Below are 24,094 nucleotides of genomic sequence, written 5' to 3'. Positions count from 1 at the left end.
GATACCATGCCCTAAGCTCCTTAAAGTACATTCCAGGGCTTCTGGTGACTCCTGCTTTGTGACCTTGCATACCTTGAAGGGCTGACTGTCCCTGACCTTTATTATCTGCTTTACTACAGGTTGGCAACTTCTTTGGTCTGAGAGCCACCCTTTTAAATATAGAAGAAAGAAAGGGATACTGTAGTCATCTTGCCCAATTCCAGGCAGAAGCTTGAGTTTGGCCAGGATGACATTTTGAGCAGCTGCCCCTTGTTCATCAAATAGCAAATGGGGAACTTTCTCAGAGTTTGGCTCAAAGGAGCTTCACATTTAGCTCCAAGAAAAACTGTGAAGATATGGTCCTGCCAAAAACAGCTAAAGAGCTTTATCAAGCCATGGTGTTAAGTAGAAAACATGTCTTCCTCCAGATGTTGTACCACTTTCACTCTAGACACAATTTTAGACAGTTTGGCTAATGCAGAAGGATGATGGGAGTTGTAGTCCAGGGAATTAAGCCAAATATTCAAAGCCCAATTTAGCATTGTATATTTACCCAAATAGTATTGTAATTATGAAGAGGATTCCAGTTCCTGGGTTGGTTCCAATTTGGAGATATTTTGGAATGCCTAATTTCTACTCTAACACAGGAGTTTCTCTTTTCTAAATCTACCCAATTTTTGTTTATCAACATGCCTAGAACAGGGCTGGCCTTGCTTAGTCAGAAAAGAGATGTTGGATTCCACAAAAGCACAGAAAATTGGTATTTGGTTTCTTAGTACTGTATTTTCAATGCCAGGTATAGAGAGACATTTTTTTATTCTTCCACCTCTTGTTCTAAAATCACTTGGTTTACTTTGAGAAACACCTCATCTGAGGGGGACAGACAGGGGCAGATCATCTGCTGTTCCATCCCGGATCAAAATGTCACAGGCCAGTTTTCTCCTGGAAATCTTGAAATCTTGCATATTGTATTATGAATCTGAATTTTAAAACAGGATTGTTCAGCAGGTCAAATGGCAGACAAAGAAGCACCACTTAAGATGTTTACTTTCTTCCTATTTTCCTACTTAGAATTTTGCACTTTATTTTCTTCTTATAGAGATAAGGGTATTTGGAGAGGTTTGTCAAGAAATTTAATATGGTAGCCAGGGCCATATTGTCAAAATCACATCCTTGGTTACACGCATCGCACATACACCTATTGTAAAAAAAAATGGGGGGGGGAGCTTCACCATCATAACTACCATCTTTATTTTTTCGATCCCATCCCTGTGGGCCCCCTAGATATGGCTATGACTTCCACTTACTCTTCTTCATGGTTATGATTGAGGTTTACAGATTAATGTGGATCCAAGCTTTCTATCTTCAAACACTTCATCACACAACAACCTTCTAGAATTTAATGGCACTGTTCCAGGACAAATGCAGCTTATTTTGCCCCACCAAGAATGATGGAGATGCATTAATAAAAATCTAGGGGTTTATCAAATTGAAATAGATAAGAGACAAAATTTTCTCTGCCTAAAGAAAACTGCCTGGCTAGAGACCTGAAGCGCAAGGAGAGGCTACAAGATTTGGACCACAAATATCCAGATGGCTACAACAGGATCTCAGCTGTAGCCATTGCTTTCTTATAGTCCAGGGTAAGATGGACTCATAGGTGTCTTTCAATTTTTATTGTGAGCAAGGTTGAATTTGGTGGTGCTTGAATGTTTCTCATGCTAATATAATGCCATTGAGGTTTTATCAATGTGAAAAAGCCCTGGAGACATGGTACAAAAAGGATGGATGGTTTCATCTGGAGCAACCAGATCTTGATAGCAAAAATTGAGCAGAGAGACACTTGGTACTTTCATCCAGTTTCATCTAGTCAATTTTTGCTACCGAGATCTGGTTGCTCTAGATGACACCATCCATCTTTTTTGTACCATGTCTCCAGGGCTTTTTCACATTGATAAAACCTCAATGGCATTATACTACCATGAGAAGCATCCAAGCAGCACCAAATTCAACCTTGCTCACAATAAAAATTGAAAGACACCTATGAGTCCATCTTACCATGGACTATAAGGAAGCAATTTACTATTTTCTTCTGGGATGTTATTTTTCCAACTTCTCTGCCTAATCTAGTATGCAGAAATGTCTTGGGGCTTCCTATCCAAGTACTATTCAGGCAGAGCCATACTTCACTTCTCAGCACAACCGAGGCATGCTCCCATTATGTCCATAAAATAAATGGGATTGAAATTAGCTGTAACTAATTAAAAATCACTGTTTTTTCTGTGGGTTGATTCTGAATCCATTCTAGAATATACAACTCTGGTTTTGCCCATGCAAAATAATAAAGAGGGTACTTGCTTCAATGAATTCATATTTGCATTCATTTAGTACTGTAAAATGAAGAATCTTGTAGATTTTAATTATAGCTATAAATTATAAGGATGTTAATTCTACAATGGGGATTATATATACAGTACATATTTATCTTTGGCAACACACAGCAGCTCCCTCGCCAGAAGCAGAATTCTTCACAGTCCCATAAAGAGAAGACATCCACACCGTTTACATGAATTAAGAATTATATCAGATTAGTTTTTCTGCAGAATTGGTCAGGAATGTCTTTGAAGATGTTGGGAATCCAGAAGGTTCAGTGTTCAAGGAGAATCTGCCTCTCTAGTGTAAAAATAGTAAAAGGGTAGCAAGGTCTGAACTTCGTTGCAATAAATCACACAATTTGGTACTTTCTCTCACAGGAGGTATGTATCAACCCCTAAAGCTAATATATTTCATTGGGCTTTCAATCCCAGTGCATGAATGAATAATGGCACCTGTGTCTAATGAATTTCTTGGTTTTTATATTTTTCTTTAAGAGTTGGATTTCTATGTTTACAAATCCATCCACCCACCTTTTTTTAGGATTGGGGCAAGTTATAAAAATGATTAATTAAATCTTTATAGGGAAGATGATATAGCATAACTCTGCAGTCCCTTTGTCGGTGTTACTATTCTTTAATAAAAACAAATTTGCAGAAGTCTATGCCTTTCCCGTTGCAGGTAGTCCCATTGTGTTACTATCATTCAGAATGGCGCTTGAGTTCCATATCAAGATGTTTGCATGAGAGACTAAGCTAGAGAGTAGATCATGTGAACATTCACATACCATGCTTAGCCATTAGACATAGGCTAGGCCAGATGCATCATTGGTCCATTCTCCAGAATAGTATGTTTACCATCCATCTATGATATATCAAGCATGTCATCCAAATGCAAGAATCATATATTTTCCCATCTCCAGTTGTTGTTACTATGTTTGTTGAAATTTGCTCATGCTTAAGCCCTCTGGTTTACGCCACTCAAAAATGCTGCTGCATAAAATGCAGCTAGAAAGAAGAGGAGGAGATTGTGATGAAGTGTATTTGCACTAACCAGTTTTCATGGTTAAACTTGAAATATGAGTCCAAGCCAATGACTGGACACACATATCATAGAAGAGCCATGGTGGCACAATGATTACAATGCAGTATTGCAGGCTGAGTGTGCTCACTGCCAGGAGTTTGATCCTGACCAGATGAAGTTTGACTCAGCCTTCTATCCTTCCAAGGACCCAGACTGTTAGGGGAATATGTTGACTCTGTAAACCGCTGTAAGTGCTGTAGCAATAGCACTTAGACTTATATACCTCTTCACAATGCTTTGCAGTTCTCTCTAAGTGGTTTACAGAGTGAACATATTACCCCCAACAATTTGGGTTCCTCATTTTACCAACCTCAGAAGGATGGAAGGTTGAGTCAACATTGAGCCGGTGAGATTCAAACTGTCAAACTGCTGCCAATTAACAGTCAGCAGAATTAGCCTGCAGTACTGCATTCTAACCACTGCGCCACCACAACTCTGTAAAGCACTATGAAGCAGTATATAAATATAAGTGCTGAGTACTATATCTTTCTGTTTGGTGAATAGATTTAATTGAATAAATCACAATTAGCATATATTACAATTTCCCCCGAAATAAGACATCCTCTGATAATAAGCTCAATCGGAATTTTGAGCGCATGGCAATAAGACTAAGTGCTTATTTCAGGGTTCAAAAAAAATATAAAACAGGGTCTTATTTTCGGGGAAACACGGTAGTATATTTACATAAGAGACCAATTCAAAATCAAACTTGGTCTCAGATTTGCTGAAAACCTGCCCTTTATAATGTAATATATATTTGATACCTCTGTTAGAAGTCGCCCTTCTGTGTGCAATCATCTAGATTACAGTCAGGCTGATGGTGTTAAAGAAGAAAGTAATTCTCCGAACATCATAGTTAATGTTTTACTATGACAGGAGTATGAAATATGAGTGAGCTATTTCCATTACCCAATGTCCAAAACAGTCTATATAAGACGATACTTTTTTCCAACTGTATTTAAATGTTAGTAGTTTAAGTTACCAAACCATCTGTAATGTAAGCCGTTGTCCTTTCACCAAATGCCAAAGTTCTTTAGTGGCTTGCTGGAACTCTTGCCACATGGTAAATACAGAACTGCTCTGAAGCAATATTTCTCAAACTTATCAACTTTAAGATGTCTGGACTTTAACTTCCCAAATTCAACATAATGTTGTATATATAATGAACTAGGAGGTATAGAAAATTTACTGGTTATCATATGTTCTCAAAATGAGTAACAGTACAGATTTCCGACTGGCCCTGTTGGCATTTCATTAATTTGGGTTGCATGATTCAAGATTTTAGTTATGCAAGGGGACAGAGTAAATAAAAATTTTAATAGCACTTGGAAAAATCACATTGCATTAAGTTTTGGGGCATTCCGAATCTCTAGCACACCGCATATGGGCTTGGTCCAATGGCAAGATGTTTCTCTTGGGATCTTGGCAGTCTTCTGTTCCTCATTTGGCCGAATGTTTCTTGACCAAGGCTAAGTATTCCTCCACATCATCTGAAGAGCCCATCACAACTGGCACACGCTCGTGAATGTTTTCAGGCATAATGTCCAAGATCGCCTCCTTGCCTGTGGTTGCCATCCCTCCAGCTTTTTCGATGATGAAAGCCATGGGGTTACACTCATACAGCAATCTCAGCTGCAGTTGAAGATGTGAAAAATAAAGACAGAGATCCATCGTCAGCATTCTGTTTACACAGCAAATAAGCATTATAACAGTTCAAAGGGGGATATCCTGCTCTTTGTGTACTTATTACAGGACTCGCCTATCTATAAGAGTACACACATTCTCAATTTTTTTTAAAAAAGAAAGCCATTATAGTTTAGTGATTAATTTCAGTTCAGGACAGAAATCCAGAGGTTTGATTAGTCTAATCTCCCCAGTCTGCCCTCTTTCTCATGTGATTGGATACCATTCCAATCAGCATGATTAAAATCCTTTCACTTTCTGATGATGGCTGACTGAGTTCATGCATGGCAGTAATCCCAAACACAGATCGAATTATAGCTTCATATAATGCACAATGCCATGTCAACTAACCAATCTGGAAGGCAGTGGGAAAAACTGGTCTACTACATCCAGTAATGGAAGAATTATGCAATTTTTAATATGAATATGTCCAACATGTTAACAGTTCAGAAAAAGCTACCATCCCATTGTGTGCCAGCTTCCTAACTGCAGTTTTTGTTTTTATAGAACAGTGTTTCTCAACCTTGGCAACTTTAAGATGTGCAGATTTCAACTCCTATTAAAACAGTATTGGATGGAGTACACTATCATCTTTGAACCAGTCGTTGTCTCTCAGCCAACCTCTGCTAATAGTGAGAAGGGAGATATAGCTTCACAAATGAAGGTGAATATACGAGTCAGTCTCAGGATAATGTTGTAGGATCCAATCTGGGTCACCAGGACCAAAAACTCAGAAGAAGTTTTGTCTCCCGAGCTTTCAGACTGGAGCTGGAGCCCATCTTCAGGGAACTTCTCTCTAACTTCTCTAATGCTAGAGAGAAGTTCCCAAAGATGGGCTCCAGCATGAGTCCGAAAGCTCAGAAGACAACACCTCTGGTCCCAGTGACCGACCCAGATTGGATCCTACAGAGATAGTTTCCATGTATACTACTTGAATTCCTTATTTAAAAAGACAGAACTAAAAGTGTACAAAAGGGGGAACCCCTTGGTTAATAGGCATGAATGTCTTGTTGAGACATGGTGCATGAATGTGTAAACATCTCTTATCTATAAGCCAAAGCAAACAAAATTTCAGAATTCTCAGAGATTAAAGTTCTCTACTGAATAAATATGGCCTCTTCCCCAGTTCAACTAGAGTTGGGAAAGAACTGGCTAAGAGATTGTTGATTACTTCTCAATTTCTGAAGAATGATATTATGCTCAAATGGCATTTGAAAGTCTCAATAAGAAGAAATGGGTCTGGGGTTTTTTAAAAAAATAAAAAAATGTAACAACTGTTTAGCAAAAAGGAACATATTTTACTTCCTTAAAAGAATTCCAGCTAACAAAGCAGGAATGCCACAAACACAGTTTAATTATTTTTGATGTTATTCATGTCTGACTTACAGTAGGTGACCTTTCCGTGATACTTTTCAAAATCTCTGCCATTTTTTTACTGTGACTGTGTCCAGCATCTTAACAGTTCAGGAAAAGTTCAATCCATCCCATTCTGTCCCAGCTTTCTAACTGCAGTGTTTGTTTTTATAGAGCAATGTTTCTCAACTTTGGCCACTTTAAGATGCAAAGATCACTGGGGAATTCTGGGAATTGAAGTCCATACATCTTAAAGTCACCAAGGTTGAAAAAGACTGATGTAGAGGAATTTTCTAAAATGTCAGCCTCCCCCAGTAGTCCAAATCATTTCTATCTATTCAAGAGTTTTAGAACTACAACTGCCATACGTGCAACATGTACAAATGAACATGTGTCATGAAAAGAGAAATCAAAATGTGGCAATGTCAAATCTACTACCGCTCTCTCTCCTCATATTTTGATACCCACTCCTGCCATATTCAAGCACCTTCCTTCACTATTCAGCTGCCCCCAGTTATGTTCCACCTGTATTTTCTGACCATGTGAATATGCCAGATGCAAATTCTAGTGTAGGCATGTATGATAACTTCCCACAGCTTATCAGTATGAAGCCCATGAACAGAGGTCAGCATACTCAGGACTCCCTGTGTATTTTCCAAGGAAATAAAGGAATTGGAAAAGAACTCAATGATCCTTGTGTGGTCAGTTTTGCTATTGCTGCTTTTTTTAATTATTATTTCAATACCTGCAAACTCCCACCCAGACCGTTCCCAGTAGGTTACATAAGGTCTTGTACATGCCACTTTCAATCTTTTTTTACAATATGATATGTCTCCAGCCTAGTATACATCTGCACTCAATTCAGATACTTTAAAAAGCCTATTTGTACTTAGATGTGATCTATCTATCTATCTATCTATCTATCTATCTATCTATCTATCTATCTATCTATATATATGGAATTAAAAGCCAAATTAGAAGTAGCCTCTCTGGTGTCTTGTTAATGTATTTAAAAAGTCATAGGGAAATGGAAAATAGGAATAAGATCATCTTGAATTATTTAGAAAAAATAATATAAGAAGGATACTAAAATCTAAAGAAAAAAAATCACAGGACATCTTATTCAGACTTCTTATGCATCACATCTAATTTTAACATTAAATTCCAAGAAGAGGTAGTCCTTGAGCTATGACCTCAATGGAGCCCAAATTTCTGTTGTTAAGCGAGACATTTGTTAAGTGAATTTTGCCCCATTTTATGACTTTTCTTGGCATAGTTGCTAAGTGAATCATTGCTGTTATTAATTTAGTAACCTGTTTATTAAGTTAATCTGGCTTCTCCATTGATTTTGCTTTTCAGAAGGTCACAAAAGACACAGCAACAGTCGTAAGTAGGAGCCAGTTGCCAAGCATCCGAATTTTGATCACATGACCATGGGGATGCTGCTACGGTCTTAAGTGTGAAAAATGGTCATAAGTAACTTTTTTCAGTCCTGTTGTAACTTGGAACAGTCACTAAATGAACCATTATAAATGAGGACTACCTATACTAAGAAAGTCCTCAGTGGACTACAGCGTTGATTTTCCAAAACTTCCAAAAATTATATCTAAAAGTACTAAACATTCTGAGCAAGGGAAAGTATATCTAATAGAGGAATTAACTGCATACCATACTCCTTAGAATTCACAGAAAGGGGTTAAACACTTAAGCATAAGCAGCCTACTTATGGGCTACCTGCTTAATCATACTTTCATTTTGTCATAGCTCGCTTTCTAGGAAGCCCTACATTTTGGTAAAGCATAAAGTCCATCACCAAAGATGGTCCCAGAGAGCTCCCTTTTGCACTCTGAAAAAAGCCAAGTTCCAAAATGGACCAGGCAAAGCTTAGGGAAAGTGAGAAAACAGGTCACTCATATTCTAATTATAGAACCAGAACCAATGCTGTATCTCCTTTTATCAATGTTCTTGCACAAGGAGGGGCACCTGGATTTATTTCTTAAAACAGGTTCTGCTCTAAGCTATCAGGAAAATCAAATGTACAGGTACATGCATTTAGTAATATTACCTTTCCCTTAGGGCTCTTTGAATTGGCTGGGTATAAAAAGATTCCTCCATACACCAAAGTACGATGCATGTCAGCCACCATGGAACCCACATATCTGCTGCCATAGGGAGAGCTACCGTCCTAGAAAGTAAAACGAAATGGTAGATTAGAATAAGCTTTGGTTTGCAGATAACCCCATTCAATGTGTCTACCATGCATCCAAACACAGCTTCCCTAAGCCTCTGCTCCTCTGGATCTAATGCATAGGTTCCCTATTGTGGGAGGGTCTTTAAATCCAATACCTAATTATAAAAAACATGGACTCGGGGAGGTGTGGACTGCTGAATTCATTCAATTTGAGTTTTTCAATAGCATCATAAAGATGAATCAATCCAATTTTGAAAATCAATCCAGGTCTGAAAAACAGCCTTTCTGTGAACGCACAAAACCGACCAAATCTTTAAAGTGATTAAGAAGGAATTATTTTATTCGACAATTCAAATCGTATCAGGAAAAAAAGTTGATTTTATTTAGAGATTACCTCAAACTGCCTTTGAGATGATGATTTGAATTTCCAAATCAAATCTTTGCAAATATATTCACTTAAAAGATTGCCTGTATAACTTTGACTCATATATATATGAAAACCTACTTGGGGAAATTTCTTCTTCTGAAGATATTCCGTGACTGCAGGATCAAAGTATGCTGCATATCCCTCATTTAGACTGTAGATATTTCCCTTTTTCTTTATTTTTACATCCTTATTGACCAAAATGAATTCACCAATTGCCTAGCAAATAAAACAGAAAGCAATACCATTTAATAGCATGTAATATCTCATCTTGAATTGAATACATCATTTTTAAAAATTCTTTTGTAAAGTATTACAAGGTTGCCAGATAACTTATTTCAAGTGCCTATGTATTATAATCAGTCAAAAGCTATATCATTATCTTTCCAATTTTCTTAGAAATTTACTTTAATAAAACTATATATACATATCTAAAAACAAACTATTATGTATATGTGTGTGTCAGTGGTGGTATTCACATTTTTTTACTACTGGTTCTGTGGGTGTGGCTTGGTGGCCATGACATGGCTTGGTGGGCATGGCTTGGTGGGTGTGGCAGGGGAAGGATACTGTAAAATCTCCATTCCCACCCCACTCCAGGGGAAGGTTACTGCAAAATCCACATTTCCTCCGATCAGCTGGGACGTGGGAGGCAGAGAATAGATGGGGGTGGGGCCAATCAGAATTTTTACTACCGGTTCTCCGAACTACTTAAAATTTCCGCTACCGGTTCTCCAGAACTGGTCAGAACCTGCTGAAACCCACCTCTGGTGTGTGTGTATGTGTGTGTGTACTCATACATACATACATACATACACCAACTAAAATAATTCTACAAAATACTTTTCAGCATCATACAATAATTAATCATAAAAGTTTGAAAATAGCTCCTTCCCAAGTGATGGTTATAATTTCACAATTATTTATGAAAAAAACACCAATATCTACATTAGAAGTCAAAAGAAATAAAATGAAAATGCAGGTTAGGTGCAGCTACTCGAAGGATACATAATGGATTATGACAAATTCTAGAAAGACAAAGTTTCTAACTCCAGTGTCTTAGATATGAACCAGAAAGATCAAATTCAACACAGCCATCCATTTTTACATTCTACATTCTAGAAAGCAATTCTAAGATAAATTGCATGACATGAACTAGGCAGGAACATGCAAAAAAGATCCTTTATGAAAATCCTCTAGGATGTACACAGTGCCTCACACATACACACAAACATGCCACTTACTCTTTAAGACATCAAGGTATCTGAAAGTGTACAAGAACATGTGTTAACATACTTTTGAGATAATTAGAAGGCAGTCCTATTTGGAAGGACCTTCACCGTATATATGGATGGTTGAAATACTAGGATTGTTTAAAAAAACCGCACTCATTCTGCTCATGGACACAGAGGAAATTATGATAGTTAAGTAGTGCTTTTAATAAAGGAAATCTCATATATATGTGTGTGTGTATATACACACACACACATACAAACATATACATACATACAAACATACATACATATATAATTTATTTTAGCAGGTAAGTGGCTTTCTGCAACACTTGTAAAAAAATTTTTTTTTAAAAAAACCATCATTTCATTGTTAGCAGCATTTACTTTATTTTCTTTCACGTATTTTATCTTCAAACTCTCCATCAGTTCCAATGCAGACTCTGTATTAAGGCACTGTCTGTGCCAATCCCAGCTACCTTATTTCTGTCTGTGCCAATCCCACCCTTATTTCTGCTCTGATTTTCATTCACAGTTATCACCTTTGTTTGATAAACAGCCTATGTTTCTGTTGATCTTCATCATTTAATTTTAAAATTCTGCCTGTGCACATTTCAAAGATCCCACTGCTTTCCCACTTCCTTTCCTAAGTGTTAAATTGTATAATACATTTAACAAGACATGTGCAATTTCATTTGCTCTTTTCTTATTCCAAATCAAGAATGAAGATCTGGTCCAAATTGGGATGCTAGCATTTCTTAGGATGATAGCAGCGTGGATATAAATCCTTGCTATGATCCTAAACTAGATGAAGGTTTTCCCCCATGCCAAATGTAGACATAAAGCCCCTTGATATAATAAAAAGGAACAGGGATTCCTGCATGCCAGATTTGAAAAATATCATCTGAAGAACCAAAAAAGTATCCCCCCAACATTCTTCTGCTGGAAACATCAAGTACATAAAGACAACATGAAGTAGATTTCTTTGTATGGTATACTCTGCAATCTATTAGTTATTAATTTCTGTCACAAAAATCAGTTTCACAGTGATCATGTATGATTTTTATGCAGTTTTACTCTGTTCATTCCTTAAACTACTAAACATTGCATTGTTATAATAAAATTATGTAAAAACACTAATTTTGTGGCCATAATAACTTCAAACAGTTGTATAATGACTACCTGTTAAGCAAGGGCTACCTATACCAGGCATAACATGCAAACTCCAGTGTAGTATTTATCTTATTGATGGTTGATTCATTTCACAAATTAAAAACAGAGGCTGAAAAGGCAAAATTGCAAGACTGCAAGCAAACAATAATCGATTTAGGATTCCCAGGGTGCTCCTTACCGGATCAAGCATAAAACAGTTGACACCACCAGATTCCAGGGCTAAGACAAGCATAGTAGCACTTCCATAGAGGGCATAACCAGCTGCCACCAGATTGCGACCGGGCTGCAGAGCATCCTTTTCACAAGGAGCACCAGGAGAAACCTTGCATAATAAGTAAAAGAAGTTTAGAACCTGAAAATTTCAATAATCTTATGCAACTGATGAGAAGCGTTTCATTGCTCAACTGTGATTCTTTCGGTTCACCAGTGGGAGTATTTTCTTCTCAGGTCAACAAATAATCTGAAATATGCTGTGATATTCATAAAAACTACCACTTTGCCAACAAATGTCTTGATTGTTGGTAAATATGATTTCTTCAGTTTTAGCACCATTATCGGTTGGCTCCCAGTATTAAAAAAAATAGCTTCAACCATTGACTTAATCCAGGGGTGAAATGCTCCCGGTTCGGACCGGCTCGGGCGAGTAGGTAGCGGAGATTGAGGCTAGTTCGCCGAACCGGGAGCAATGGCTGGCTGGCCACGCCCCCAAACCGATCCACGGCCCGCAGTCCTGCCATGCTTGCCTTCCTGGCGTCCGGGTGGCTAGCTTGCAAAGGCAGGCAAGCAGAAGTCCACGTGGAAGGCAGGCAAGCATGGCAGGGCTGCGGGGAAGGAGCTAGCAGCTTACTGCCCCTCTCACTCAAGCAGGGCTTCCCTACTCAGCCCCGACAAGCTATGCATCCATAGCAATGGGGTTGTTTTGTTCACCGTGGTGGTGCTTCGGGAGGACAGGTGGACATATTCATTATAGTTGTTAGCTGCAGACGTCCTCCTGCCCTCCCAAAGTACTTCCTCAGTGAACAAAACAACCCCATTGTGCTGCGCCTCCTTCTGCAGCCAAATGCACCCAGCCATCCGTGCCCTTTCCTCAAATAGGCTGTGCATGGAGCGTTTGGAGAGCGAGCGAGCAAGAGAGCTCTCCAACCTCTGTTTTTGTGTGTGTGTGTGTGGGAGGGATGGAGCGATCTGAAGATGAGGCACCCAAACTTCTGGCAGCGGCGGGGCAGCTTCTGAGCAGCCAGCTCCACCTGACCTACTCCCTGAGTCTCGCCGTTCTCCTGCCCCCCCCAGCTCAAGCAGCGGCAGGCTCTGCAGGACAACAAGACTTCTCATTTTTCCCACAGCACGGCGTATGCTTGCTACCTCTGCTTGTCTGCTTGCAAGCGATGATCTTCTCTGCTTCTCTTGGGATGCTGGTGCGGGCACCATGGATGCATAGCTTGTTAGGGCTGAGCAGGGAAGCCGCTGCTTGAGCTGGGTGGGTGGGTGGAGGGCAGGAGAACGGCGAGACTCAGGGAGTAGGTCAGGTGGAGCTGGCTGCTCAGAAGCTGCCCCGCCGCTGCCAGAAGTTTAGGTGCCTCGGCTTCAGATCGCTCCCTTCCTCCCTCCCTCCCTCCACACACACACACACACACACACACACACACACAGAGAGAGAGAGAGAGAGAGAGAGAGAGACAAAAACAGAGGTTGGAGAGCTATCTTGCTCGCTCTCTCTCCAAGCGCCCCATGCACAGCATGAATGCTGACGTCAAACTGGCCACGCCCACCCAGTCACATGACCACCAAGCCACGCCCACAGAACCGGTAGCAAAAAAAATTAGATTTCACCCCTGACTTAATCCTTATGCTGTTCATACTTCCTCCTGGCCATAATACTACAGTATGTAAAAAGATAAAGTCCTTGCAGATTTTACTCCACTAGTCATTGCCAATTATAGGGCGCAGTGCTCATCTCTATTTCAAGACAATTGAACCAGCACTGTCCGAAGACATTTCTACAGTCATATGGCCAGCATCACATCACAGAGCGCTGTTACTTTCCCACTGAAGTGGGACCTATTTATCTACTCACATTTGCATGCTTTCAAACAACTAGGTTGGCAGGATGGGAGCTCACCCCATTGCATGTTCTCAGATCTTGAACCTGGGCTGCCAGCTTTCCATCTGACAAGCCCAGCGTCTTAACCATTGAGCCACCACATCACCCCTCAAAATACTATAATTTCTTCCTTAGAACTTCCAGATGTTACTGAACCATATCTTCCAGAATTCTAATGGCCACATTGTTGGAGCTGCTAGGAATTACAGTTTACAGATATCTGACAATTATTATCCCTAAATGAAAATAATGGTTTTGAGATCCAAGAATATCAAAGCCTTCTTCTTTACACCCACAGCTGGATGGAATCAATTTTTCCAATAACATCGTACTCCACTCACTCACTATAAAGTGTGTACAATTCTTCAATGTCAGCATTAGTGTTCCTCCCCATCTTAATTGCCACCCCACAATCTCTTGATTCCTATAATTAGACAATGAAATTTTGCTATTTATTTTTTAAATACAAGGTAAAACAGAGTCTAAAAGAAGAAGAAAATAAACATTCCATCCCCATATGGGAAAAAAACCCAGTAACTCTCCCCACCTTGCACTCCACAAATTGCTTAATGCATTGTAAGCCGCCCTGAGTCTCCGGAGAAGGGCGGCATATAAATCAAATTTTAAAAAAAATAATAATAAGGAGGAAAAAAGGAGCTAGCTATTAGCTGTGTTTTCAATCCAAAGTTTTCTCCTTATTTTGATCCTGGTTTTTCTATTTTTAATATTTTTAATCCTTGTGTATAATCTGCAAGATAATGAATAATTAAAACAAATAGCAGAGTGTTGCGTCTAAAGACTATCAATGTACAGTATATATTTAATTACATGCTCATCTAGAATTTCAAGTTCCTTCAATCAGGTCACCTGCCTATCAAATGGTATGCACTCTTAACATACTTATTGTTCCACTGTGCAAATCAGATGCCTACAGGAATTAACCAAACCTACTGGTCTAGCTGCTTGGAAGTTTACACTGTGACTTTGCTTCCAACGTACAAGATCACTTCCCCCTTCTGAAAAGGCTGCCTACACCATTACATCCTACAGGCCTGACTCATGAAAACAAATAGCTGCAAATCACAATGACTAAAGAAAAACTGTATCCGCTCAAACATAGGTGGAGTTTATTTACTACACAGCAGCATAACTGACATAGTTCGATTTTCAATTAACATGTTTTGTAACACAGGCACTGTGGTTTACACACCATGGTAAGTCAACCCAGCTATTGTCTTCCTATCAGATATGGATTTTTAAAAATATAATAACAGTGGTTAAACCTGTTTTCCCTTGAAACTGTAAAGTGCTGGACTCAGTAAACACAGGCTCTTAATTTTGGATTGGAGGTGAAAAGTTATTTACACATTCTTCTGGAATATCCAGCTACACAGTACTCCCACTTACTGTTTCTAAACAGTCTCTGGATTCATGTTGTTGTTGTTGTTGTTCAGTCATTAAGTCACGTCTGACTCTTTGGAACCCCATGGACCATAAGACATGAGGCCCCTCTATCCTCCACTGTCTCCCAGGGTTTGCCCAAATTCATGTTCATTGCATTGATGACTCTATCTAACCATATTAATTTCAAACCAATTGAAAAAAAAATTGCTACTAACCTGCCTTCCATTGAGGATCTGTATACTGCACGAGTCAAAAAGAGGGCTGTGAAAATATCTACAGACCCCTCACATCTTGGACATAAATTGTTTCAGCTTCTATTCTCAAAATGACGCTATAGGGCACTGCACACCAGAATAACTAGACACAAGGATAGTTTTTCCCCGAATGCCATCATTCTGCTTAACAACTAATTCCCACAACACTGTCAAATAATTTACTAAGACTGTATTACTATTATTCTTCTCATCCTTACTAGTATCTATCTCTTCCCACTTATTACCATGTTGCTTGTATCTTTCAATTTATATTGTTTTTATTTGTTTCCTAGTACATTTTGATAGCTTATTAGTAACCTTGACTATCACTAAGTGTATCTTTTTATTCTTGATGAATGTATTTTATTCTCCTTATGTACACGGAAAGCATTACACTAAAGACAAATTCCTTGTGTCCAATCACACTTGGCCAATAAAGAATTCTATCTCATCCCTTCTCTTTTTGCCTTCAATCTTTCCCAACATCAGGGACTTTTCCAATGAATCCTGTCTCCTCATTAGATGGCCAAAGTCTTTGACCTTCAGCTCTCTGGATTCATATATTGAGCTAAGTGATAATATGGTTTGTTTGGTTTTGATTAAGTACAATGGATGAATCCAATCAACTGTTGTTTAATTAATAAAACACGGTTAAACAAAGTATAAATCCTGTCATAATATTTATGGCCCCAATTAAAACTTATCATTGTTACTTGTGGATTTGAGAAGCTTTAACAGGAACATAATCAGAAATTTGGTCACAAAATAGTCTAAAATTAAAGGAGTCCTCCTCCTCCTCTTTGATCTTTAGCAACTATTCAATATATCCTACCTTTTTATAGATAGCAAAAATGGTTCCAATAGAAACAAGGCAATCAATATTAGAAGAGCCATCAAGTGGATCAATGCAGACAACATATTTACCCTGCAAGAAAAGAATATTCGAATAACTTTTCAAAGAACAAAAATGCATGCTTAGTTTATTGTTAAGTATTTTGACCAAATAATATCTTTGGGGAGAAAGTAGGCAACTTTTCCCATTTTCCTATCTAAAATGAAAGGTTTGAAATATTAATTGATCTCAGGTTGATGGACCCCAAACTATAAATGAGGAAGAAATGTCATAATCCTGAAATGATCAGGCCATACATTTCTCAAAAGGGAAAATTGGTGTTTGATTTGGGTTTGCATTTAATTAAATGTATTGGATTTGCAATGGCCAGCCACCTCAGAAGATTCTGAATAAGCTTAACAAGATGTCCAAAAATGTTGACACCAGAGCAAGAAGCTTATTTCAGCCACAAAATCTGAAGGAACGTTCTGTAAGATGTCATATCACAATCTACGTCTCAGGTCATGGATTACCTCCCAGACTGCAGACAAAACTAGCTGATGAATGTTCTAGAGATTCTAGACAAATCACCCCCAGCAGCCCAAAATGGATAAGGCTTATTTGTTTAGAAAACTCTCCTGCAAGAGGTCACTCCAAGTTAGCATGCAGGGGTAGGAAGAACAATAAAAAGTCCTGCTCTTAATACAGCTCTCCAATCAAGTAGAAGTCACAATCCAGAAAAGACTAGGCCAACATTTAGAAAAAGATCAGACTGAGGAAGCTCTCTATAAAACTGTCTTAAAGAGGGTCAAAAAAGGCAGGATGGAGACTATTTAGAGGGTCCCTTTCCCCTTTCCCCTGCATCATGAAAAATTTGCCAAAAAAAAGATTAGCATTCCATTGCATGATTGCAATGCAGGATCTTGAGTTTCTTTTTAATTTCTCAGTGGATGTTCCTCTCTCGGCTAAATTCAGATGACTTTGCTGCCCACCCAAGATAGTTGAATGGCAAAGCAGCACAGGAAAAATATCTAACTTGGTTTAACTGAGCTCTGTTGTTTATGCTCCCAACCTAAATCTGTGAAGGTAATGAATGTACAGCAGTGGGGAAGGACTGGGAGTTGGAAGGGATTTTTAATATAATCCGCATAATACATCAATTCTTCCATAATACATCAAATCTTTTGTAAAATTCACTTCCAGACTTGATACAATGAAAAGGTTCAAGTAAAGGCCCACTGTCCGGCTGAGATTTCAGGGGCTTCCAGTGTCTCAAAACTCATTCTCTTAACTCTGCAAAAAAGTAGCGAATTTCAATGACTTTTTTTTTCTAACCCTGAAATACACACACCAAAAAAAACCCAAATTGATAAAAATGTTGGTTGCCATAATAAGACCCATAATGGCTGAAAATAATAACAGGGGAAAAAATTGCAGCGATGGCTTCCCAGGTCTGGATTAAAATAATACCTTGAGACATTTTCAGTATAGGATTCGGCTCTTTGATCAATTCTTTTTGCCTTTGGATTAGCATTATGAAGGAACTATAAGGTTGCCTTGTGAAATTTAACCTAGTGTCCTCCAGATATTGACCATTAGGTTTGAGTATTGGATTATTTGTAGTCAATATGTGACTTAAGTTTAGTGAAGGGCTGGTTTAGGTCATTGCCTATTGATTCTAATTTTTTTCCTATTTTTTTGTCTTCAGAGGGTACTGTTCTTTGGCCTTTGAAGTCAGCAGGTTGGGTTAAACTTTACCCATTTTAAAAACTAGTTGTTGCTCAATGCTGCCTTGAAAACAAGCACTGGGAAATTTATCAGAGATACTGACCTGTCTGTCTTCTTCCACTATGACTGCTTCTTTATTTTCTTCTGATACAATGACACAAGTAGAGAACGATGATCTGAGCATGTTGATCACCATGTCATTGGAAAGAACGTCTAACTTCTTTACTTGGTCCCCTGTCACATTGGTAGAACCAGAAATTCCATAACTGAAAGACAGAAAAAAAGATCATCAGAAAATGTATGTGTGAGAGAGAGTGTGTATATGTGTATGTGTTAAATTAAACTCTCAGGCAGTTTAGAATTAATTATGATTCTAATATCTCACATAGATCTTCACAAGCTTTAGTCCCTCTTCCTTTTCCCCTGAATTAGGGTTACATTCGACATTATTTCTCAAGGTTCTAAACGAAAATGGGCAGGTAATACATATACACATATGACACTGATCCTAGTTTATCTTGAACAGAAATTGCATAATAAATTCAAGCTTTTATAGACTTCCATGTTTTCTGCCCTCCAGTACAGACATTTCAGAAGTGTCCCTCTCCCATTAACATTAATTGCAATTCAGCATGTCATCTAAACGTTTGGACTGCAGTGTTAAACACAGTTTGCCAAATTCCATGTGAGGTCACATGGTTTCAATGTGATTTATTTTAGACAAACCACAATTAATTTTTGCACGTCTGGATAACATAATCAAAATCAGAAGCAAACCTTTCCTCTTTGGTTTTTTTGTTGATTGCAAAACTGAAGCTTAATGTAATGTCTGAATATAGCTATGGAGTATGTTCATATTTCTATATTCATGTTTCATTTGTAACTCTCAAAATGTTAATATGACATTTTTAATTTTTGATGTAATCTTTTTAAAATTTTTGCTTTAACATCTTAGACCAGGGGTCAGCAACCTGCGGCTCTGGAGCCGTATGTGGCTCTTTCACCCCTCATCTGTGGTTCCCTGTCACTCAAAATATGCGTCACCACCGCCAATGTGCAACACCCACCAGCACACGATTTATTGAGCTTTTCAACCCCCAGTAGGCCAACCATGGATAAATCCAAGAAAAGAAAAGTTTCAGAAGAAAACAGAACATTTAATTCAACTACATATGCTAGTTTTGTGGACACTCAAGAAATAGTCAGGCACAGGAAGGGTTTTGTGGCTCCCGGTGTTTTCTTTTCTGTGGGAAACTGGCCCAAATGGCTCTTTGAGTGTTTAAGGTTACAGACCCCTGTCTTAGACCAACCTTCTTCAACTGATGCCTTCTAGGTATATTAGGGCAACTGATAGTCTATGATATCCCAAGAAAATAATAATGCTTAGCATTGCACAGGTGAGCATTCTAAAAGTTGCGATTATCTGGCACCACATTATCTACAACTTTCCCTAACCACCAATATTGCTCATTTACATCTTTTATATCTTTCTTCAGAAACTGGTGAAAACTGCAAGAGCCATAAGCCACATGTTTCACTACAATTAGCTGAGAATAGCTATAAAAAGGTAACATCTATTCCTTTTTTGCCCATAAAAGAATCCCATGGTGTAATTCAGAATTCAGGCAATTAATTATATCCCCCAAAATGTGGAGGGTGCAAGGGTGGTAAAAGCTAAGATGGACATATATTTGGTAGTCTCCAGCCCACCATCGTTGAAAAATAGTTTTGGCTGTTATTTAACTTTAAAAAAAAAAAGTAGACCCAACTTTTGCTTTCTGGTGAAAATCAATGGGACAGAGTAACCTATTATTAGCTGCCAAATGATGCAAGTCTTTCAAAGATTGCATGAATCAGTTGTTTGTTTGGTCCTTTCAGGACATCATAGTACCTGACTAGGTGGCTCAGTGGCTAAGATACTGAGCTTGTCAATCAGAAAGGTCAGCAGTTCGGCGGTTCGAATCCCTAGTACAGTTCTCCCGCATGAGCAGGGGGTTGGACTAGATGACCTCCGAGGTCCCTTCCAACTTTGTTACTAAATTTAATAGGAAACCTAACTGTATGGCCGCAGCCAGCACAATGTTGCTGTGTGATGAACCATGGTGGCGCAGTGGTTAGAGTGGTTAGAGTGCACTACTGCAGGCTACTTCTGCTGACTGCTGGCAGTTCAAATCTCACCAGGCCAGGGGTGAAATTCAGCAGGTTCTGACAGGTTCTGGAGAACCAGTAGCGGAAATTTTGAGTAGTTCGGAGAACCAGCAAATACCACCTCTGGCTGGCCCCAGAGTGGGCATGACCATGAGAATGTTGCAATGGTGGTGCAAAAAAGAGTCATAAATCACTTTTTTCAGTGTCATTGTAACTTTGAACAGTCACTAAATGAATGGTTGTCAGTTAAGAACTACCTATATACCTGCAAATTCAATCTTGTTCCAAGGCAGCATTGCTGTACAAATGAGCTAACAAGTCCTTGTAAGTTTTTCTTTTATAGAAAATTCTGCCTTAGCTTGATGTGCAAATTCAGCTGCTTTTTATAAACACTTGAGTTATCGAACCTAAAATTTAGAATATTTAAAATTCACATAGGAATTCATATCGAAATAAGATCATGTTGTCCACTGTCCATATACACATGCAGATATGGGAGTATTCTCCAAGCGCTCATGGTAAGAAAATCTACCAAGATGTTATCTGAATCAGATATTAACTTTACCCAAATACAAGAGGATCACCCACTAGCCAATTATTACCTGATGGCTCAACTTTGCTTATTTGCCGATTGCACTAAAAGAAGGGCAAACATAAGCAAAGTTCTTCATTAAGAAATACAAAGTATGTCCACATAGATGTGCACATCAGGCAGGCAACAGCCATCTCTTCAGTTTGCCACATCCTGTAGGAGGTGGCCTTAAATGGCTGCATTTTCATCATAACTTGCTCCCAAGACAATGAACACAATTGCAGGGCATTTACACACACTTCAAAGTTACTGTTATTGAGTTTACCTTTTGCTCCCAGTGAAAGTTGAGTAGTTGGGGTTCTATCTTAAACCTTCTATTGATCAAAACCTTCTAAGCTGAGTGCTTTCCCCTCCCCTAATGTTCTGATGTAATATTACACAATTTCTATCAAACTGAACTTATTTTTGTAATTACTAAATGATGTTAGACTAAAAGGAGGGTAGAACAAGACCAAAACTGCAATTGTACATCTATTTACCTGCTAAACAACCCTAATTTAAATGCATAGGATTTACTGTGGTGAAATCCCTGAATAAATGATACAAGTTAAATATATAAGAAACTGATTTTCTAATGTCATATATATCTAACATTGAATACAGATTCCTTAACAGGAAACCACTTTTAACAGTTTGATTTTTGTACCCAAAATGCCTAGGCACAGTTATAAAATAAGTAGGAAATCCTTTCTTCTTCCAGTCTCTTCAATGAACATGCAGACTGAGTAGTTAGATGAGAAAGGGCTGCCTGTGGTCGGCTGAGATCTTGTACTACAATGCTCATCATTCCCAGCACAACATCTTCAAATTATAGGAGGGCAAAATAGATTAGCTGATAGTCCAGGAAAGTTAATAAGTACAAAAATTAGATTGATGAATTACAGAGTTTTGGCAAAATAAAAGAAGAAAGGTTGGAGTCCAATGCTAAAAAGTAAACTACAGAAAATCAGAGGACAACATATAAATCCTAGTTGAGATGTCAGAAGAAGCTGAAGAATGGGTTCCAAACTCTGAACAGTCATTCAGTTAGATTGCACTAAGTTTTCATTTTGATGGATCCTGGTTAGCTACAGAATACAGAAGGACTGTAAGGAAGGGGTGTTTGGACATTGGACTCTAGAATAGATTCTAGAGTCATATTTTGGGGTACCATACCTATATTCTCCATCCCTTAATTAGTCAAAACTTGATGGCAAATGAGAGGGGACAAGTAATAATGGATCACATGCAGACACTCCTCTCTGAAAACCATGCAGGAAGACAGGCACATCCTAGGAAGGAAAACAAGCTGCATAATTGGCCATACGCTTGCTCTCTCTTTGCAGTGGATGTGGAGGACAAGATTTATATAGCTAAATGTTGTGGCCATGAAATCCATCAAGTTTAATTCAGAGACAGAAGCAGGTTGAGCAATTAAAGGCAAGATTCACTCTGAAACTGTGAAAGAAGACAGCCCTGAAAAATTCATATATCGTACTAAGGCATAGTTATTTAATAATTTGTTGAATAAATCATGACTTTCCTATTTACATATGTAACAGCAAGCTTCAATTTACAAATCATAGCTGCTGAATTCGCACATCAAGCTGAGGCAGAATCAAATCATCCACAATATTGCATACCACAAAGTGTACAGGAAGGACCAGGCCAATGATGGCTGCAAGTGTGCTTGCATATCCCATTTCTCAAAAAAAAAAAAAAAAAAGCTGTCTCCTTTTGGGCCCTCTGCAAGAGAAAGAGCCTGGTGGTGCAGTGGACTAAACTGCTGCTGTTAAAGTAGTACTTAGCTGCTAGCTGCCTGCAATTACTACGAGTTCAATTCTCACCAGGCTCAAGGTTGACTCAGCCTTCCATCCTTTCGAGGTAGGTAAAATGTGGGGCAATAAGCTGACTTTGTATAAAATAGAACACCGCTCAGGGGGGCCAAAAAGCCCTACTAAGCAGGTATATACAAAAGTATGAAGGCTATTGCTTAATGCATTGTAAGCCACCCTGAGTCTCCGGAGAAGGGCGACATATATAAATTGAACTAATAAATAAAATAAATAAACTTTCTAGTTTAGTCACTTCTCCATTTCGGAGTGGCTTCATCTGGAAGAGTGATGGGGCTTAATGGGGCTAATTCCTGGTTGTCCAAGAGAAGAATGTCGGTGGACTGTGGAAAGGGCCACCAATACAACTTCCTCAAGAAGAGAAAAATGAGGAAGGATGGGACACACAGAGCAAAGGAAGGTGAATATGAGGCAATTCCAGTAGCTGTTTGGGGGGCTCCACACACTCCATCTGAAGAGTGTGCAGAATGAAATTGAGCAACTGAGAAAGAAAAGGTAACAGCTCAGGTGCCCTGTCATTTTTCCAGGCAGAACAATAAGTAGCATCCTGTCTCTCTCTGTTTTTAGCAACTACCTTCTGAGTAATCTAGCAGACTCCAGGCTCCTTCTGACACCTGGCAGAGTCAGCTAGTCAAACACCTGTCCTGTCCTGAATGGGGAAGAAGACCATCCCTGCTGCGTTTCATGAGAAACCTACAACCACCACGGGACCTTTTCCAAGCTCCCCATTTCCGAGTCTCCATCAATGCTGAAAGACCACCCGTCATCCTCATTCATTCAAGCAGCACCCCGAGTGTCAAGACAAACCCGGGAGAAGATGCGGGGGGTTCATCGCCCGGGCCGTGCCCGTTGGCTTTGCCAGCCGGAGACTTTGTGCAAACTTACAGGTTGGCAATGCCCGCCTTGCGCACGGCGGTGGAGATGGCTTTGACGGCCGTGCAGAGCGAGTTGAGCAGCTGAGTGAGCTCTCCGGTGCCCCGCGCTTTCCTGCCTCCCTCCATCACGAACCGGGTCACAGTGGTCACATTGGTGTCGAAGGTGGACCGGTCTGTCATGGTGGCAAAACGGCTGTGTTGGTGCTGGACGAGGAGGAGGAGGAGGAAGACGAAGAAGAGGAGGACGCGGTGGCCGTTCCGAGTCCTTTTGAGAGGGGGAGGGCACGATTGGCAACGGCGGAGGCCGTCCCGACGCTTTCCCAGGTCCACCTCCTTTACTACGCGGAACTAGCGCCAGCCGCCCACTCCGCAAAGGGGGAGCAGGAGAGGAGCGCCGTCTCCTCCCTCCAGCCGCCCAATCTTGAGAAAGGGGTGGGGAAGCCCCATTCCGAGCTGGGAGGGCAAAGGAGTTTCGTGGCTTTGGCGGAATAATCGCTGTGTTGCTTTTGAACTTCGGGACTACCCGGCCCGAGGAAAGACGCGGGAAAACGGGTCGAGCGAAACACAACCGATCAGGTCCCCCAAGAAAGTGAGGGAAGGGAAGGAGAGACGGCACACCACCGATTACGAAGTTTGATTACCAGCGTGCCTACCGTCCCTGTCCTAATATTCCTTTTTACTTACTCTTTTCATGTATTCAAATTATGTTTATACTTTTACCTGTTATCTTATATATGCTTGACAAATACACTTATAATTATGATTATGATAATTTAAGACACGAACGTCGCGCTAAAGCCAACCACACAAATCACTTTATAGTTTAATATCGTGTGG

At 39.4% G+C, this 24,094-nt stretch overlaps 1 protein-coding gene across 1 annotated transcript; it reads right to left on the bottom strand.

The window, feature by feature from the left end:
- Positions 1-4,733: 4,733 nt before the first annotated feature.
- FBP1 (fructose-bisphosphatase 1) lies at positions 4,734-23,765 on the bottom strand. The gene is made up of 7 exons (XM_034410104.3): positions 23,268-23,765; positions 17,914-18,076; positions 16,083-16,175; positions 11,670-11,813; positions 9,168-9,305; positions 8,537-8,656; positions 4,734-5,067 (listed from the first exon to the last, which is right to left on the bottom strand). Exons 1-7 carry the CDS (start codon positions 23,435-23,437, stop codon positions 4,876-4,878), a joined length of 1,020 nt encoding a protein of 339 aa, XP_034265995.2. The 5' UTR covers positions 23,438-23,765; the 3' UTR covers positions 4,734-4,875.
- Positions 23,766-24,094: the final 329 nt, after the last annotated feature.

This window comes from Pantherophis guttatus, chromosome 2 (genome assembly GCF_059756535.1).
Source record: "Pantherophis guttatus breed Tessera chromosome 2, ASM5975653v1, whole genome shotgun sequence".
Classification (NCBI taxonomy): Eukaryota; Metazoa; Chordata; class Lepidosauria; order Squamata; family Colubridae; genus Pantherophis; species Pantherophis guttatus.
This window is presented reverse-complemented; position numbering and strand designations above follow the sequence as displayed.

Excerpts from the sequence above, each read along its gene's own strand:
- FBP1 (XM_034410104.3), bottom strand. The coding sequence starts at position 23,437 with ATGACAGACCGGTCCACCTTCGACACCAATGTGACCACTGTGACCCGG. Across the intron at positions 8,657-9,167 it reads AGAAGAAGAAATTTCCCCAA|GACGGTAGCTCTCCCTATGG; the intron begins GTAGGTTTTCAT and ends TTTACTTTCTAG. Across the intron at positions 5,068-8,536 it reads CAAAGAGCCCTAAGGGAAAG|CTGAGATTGCTGTATGAGTG; the intron begins GTAATATTACTA and ends CTTCAACTGCAG.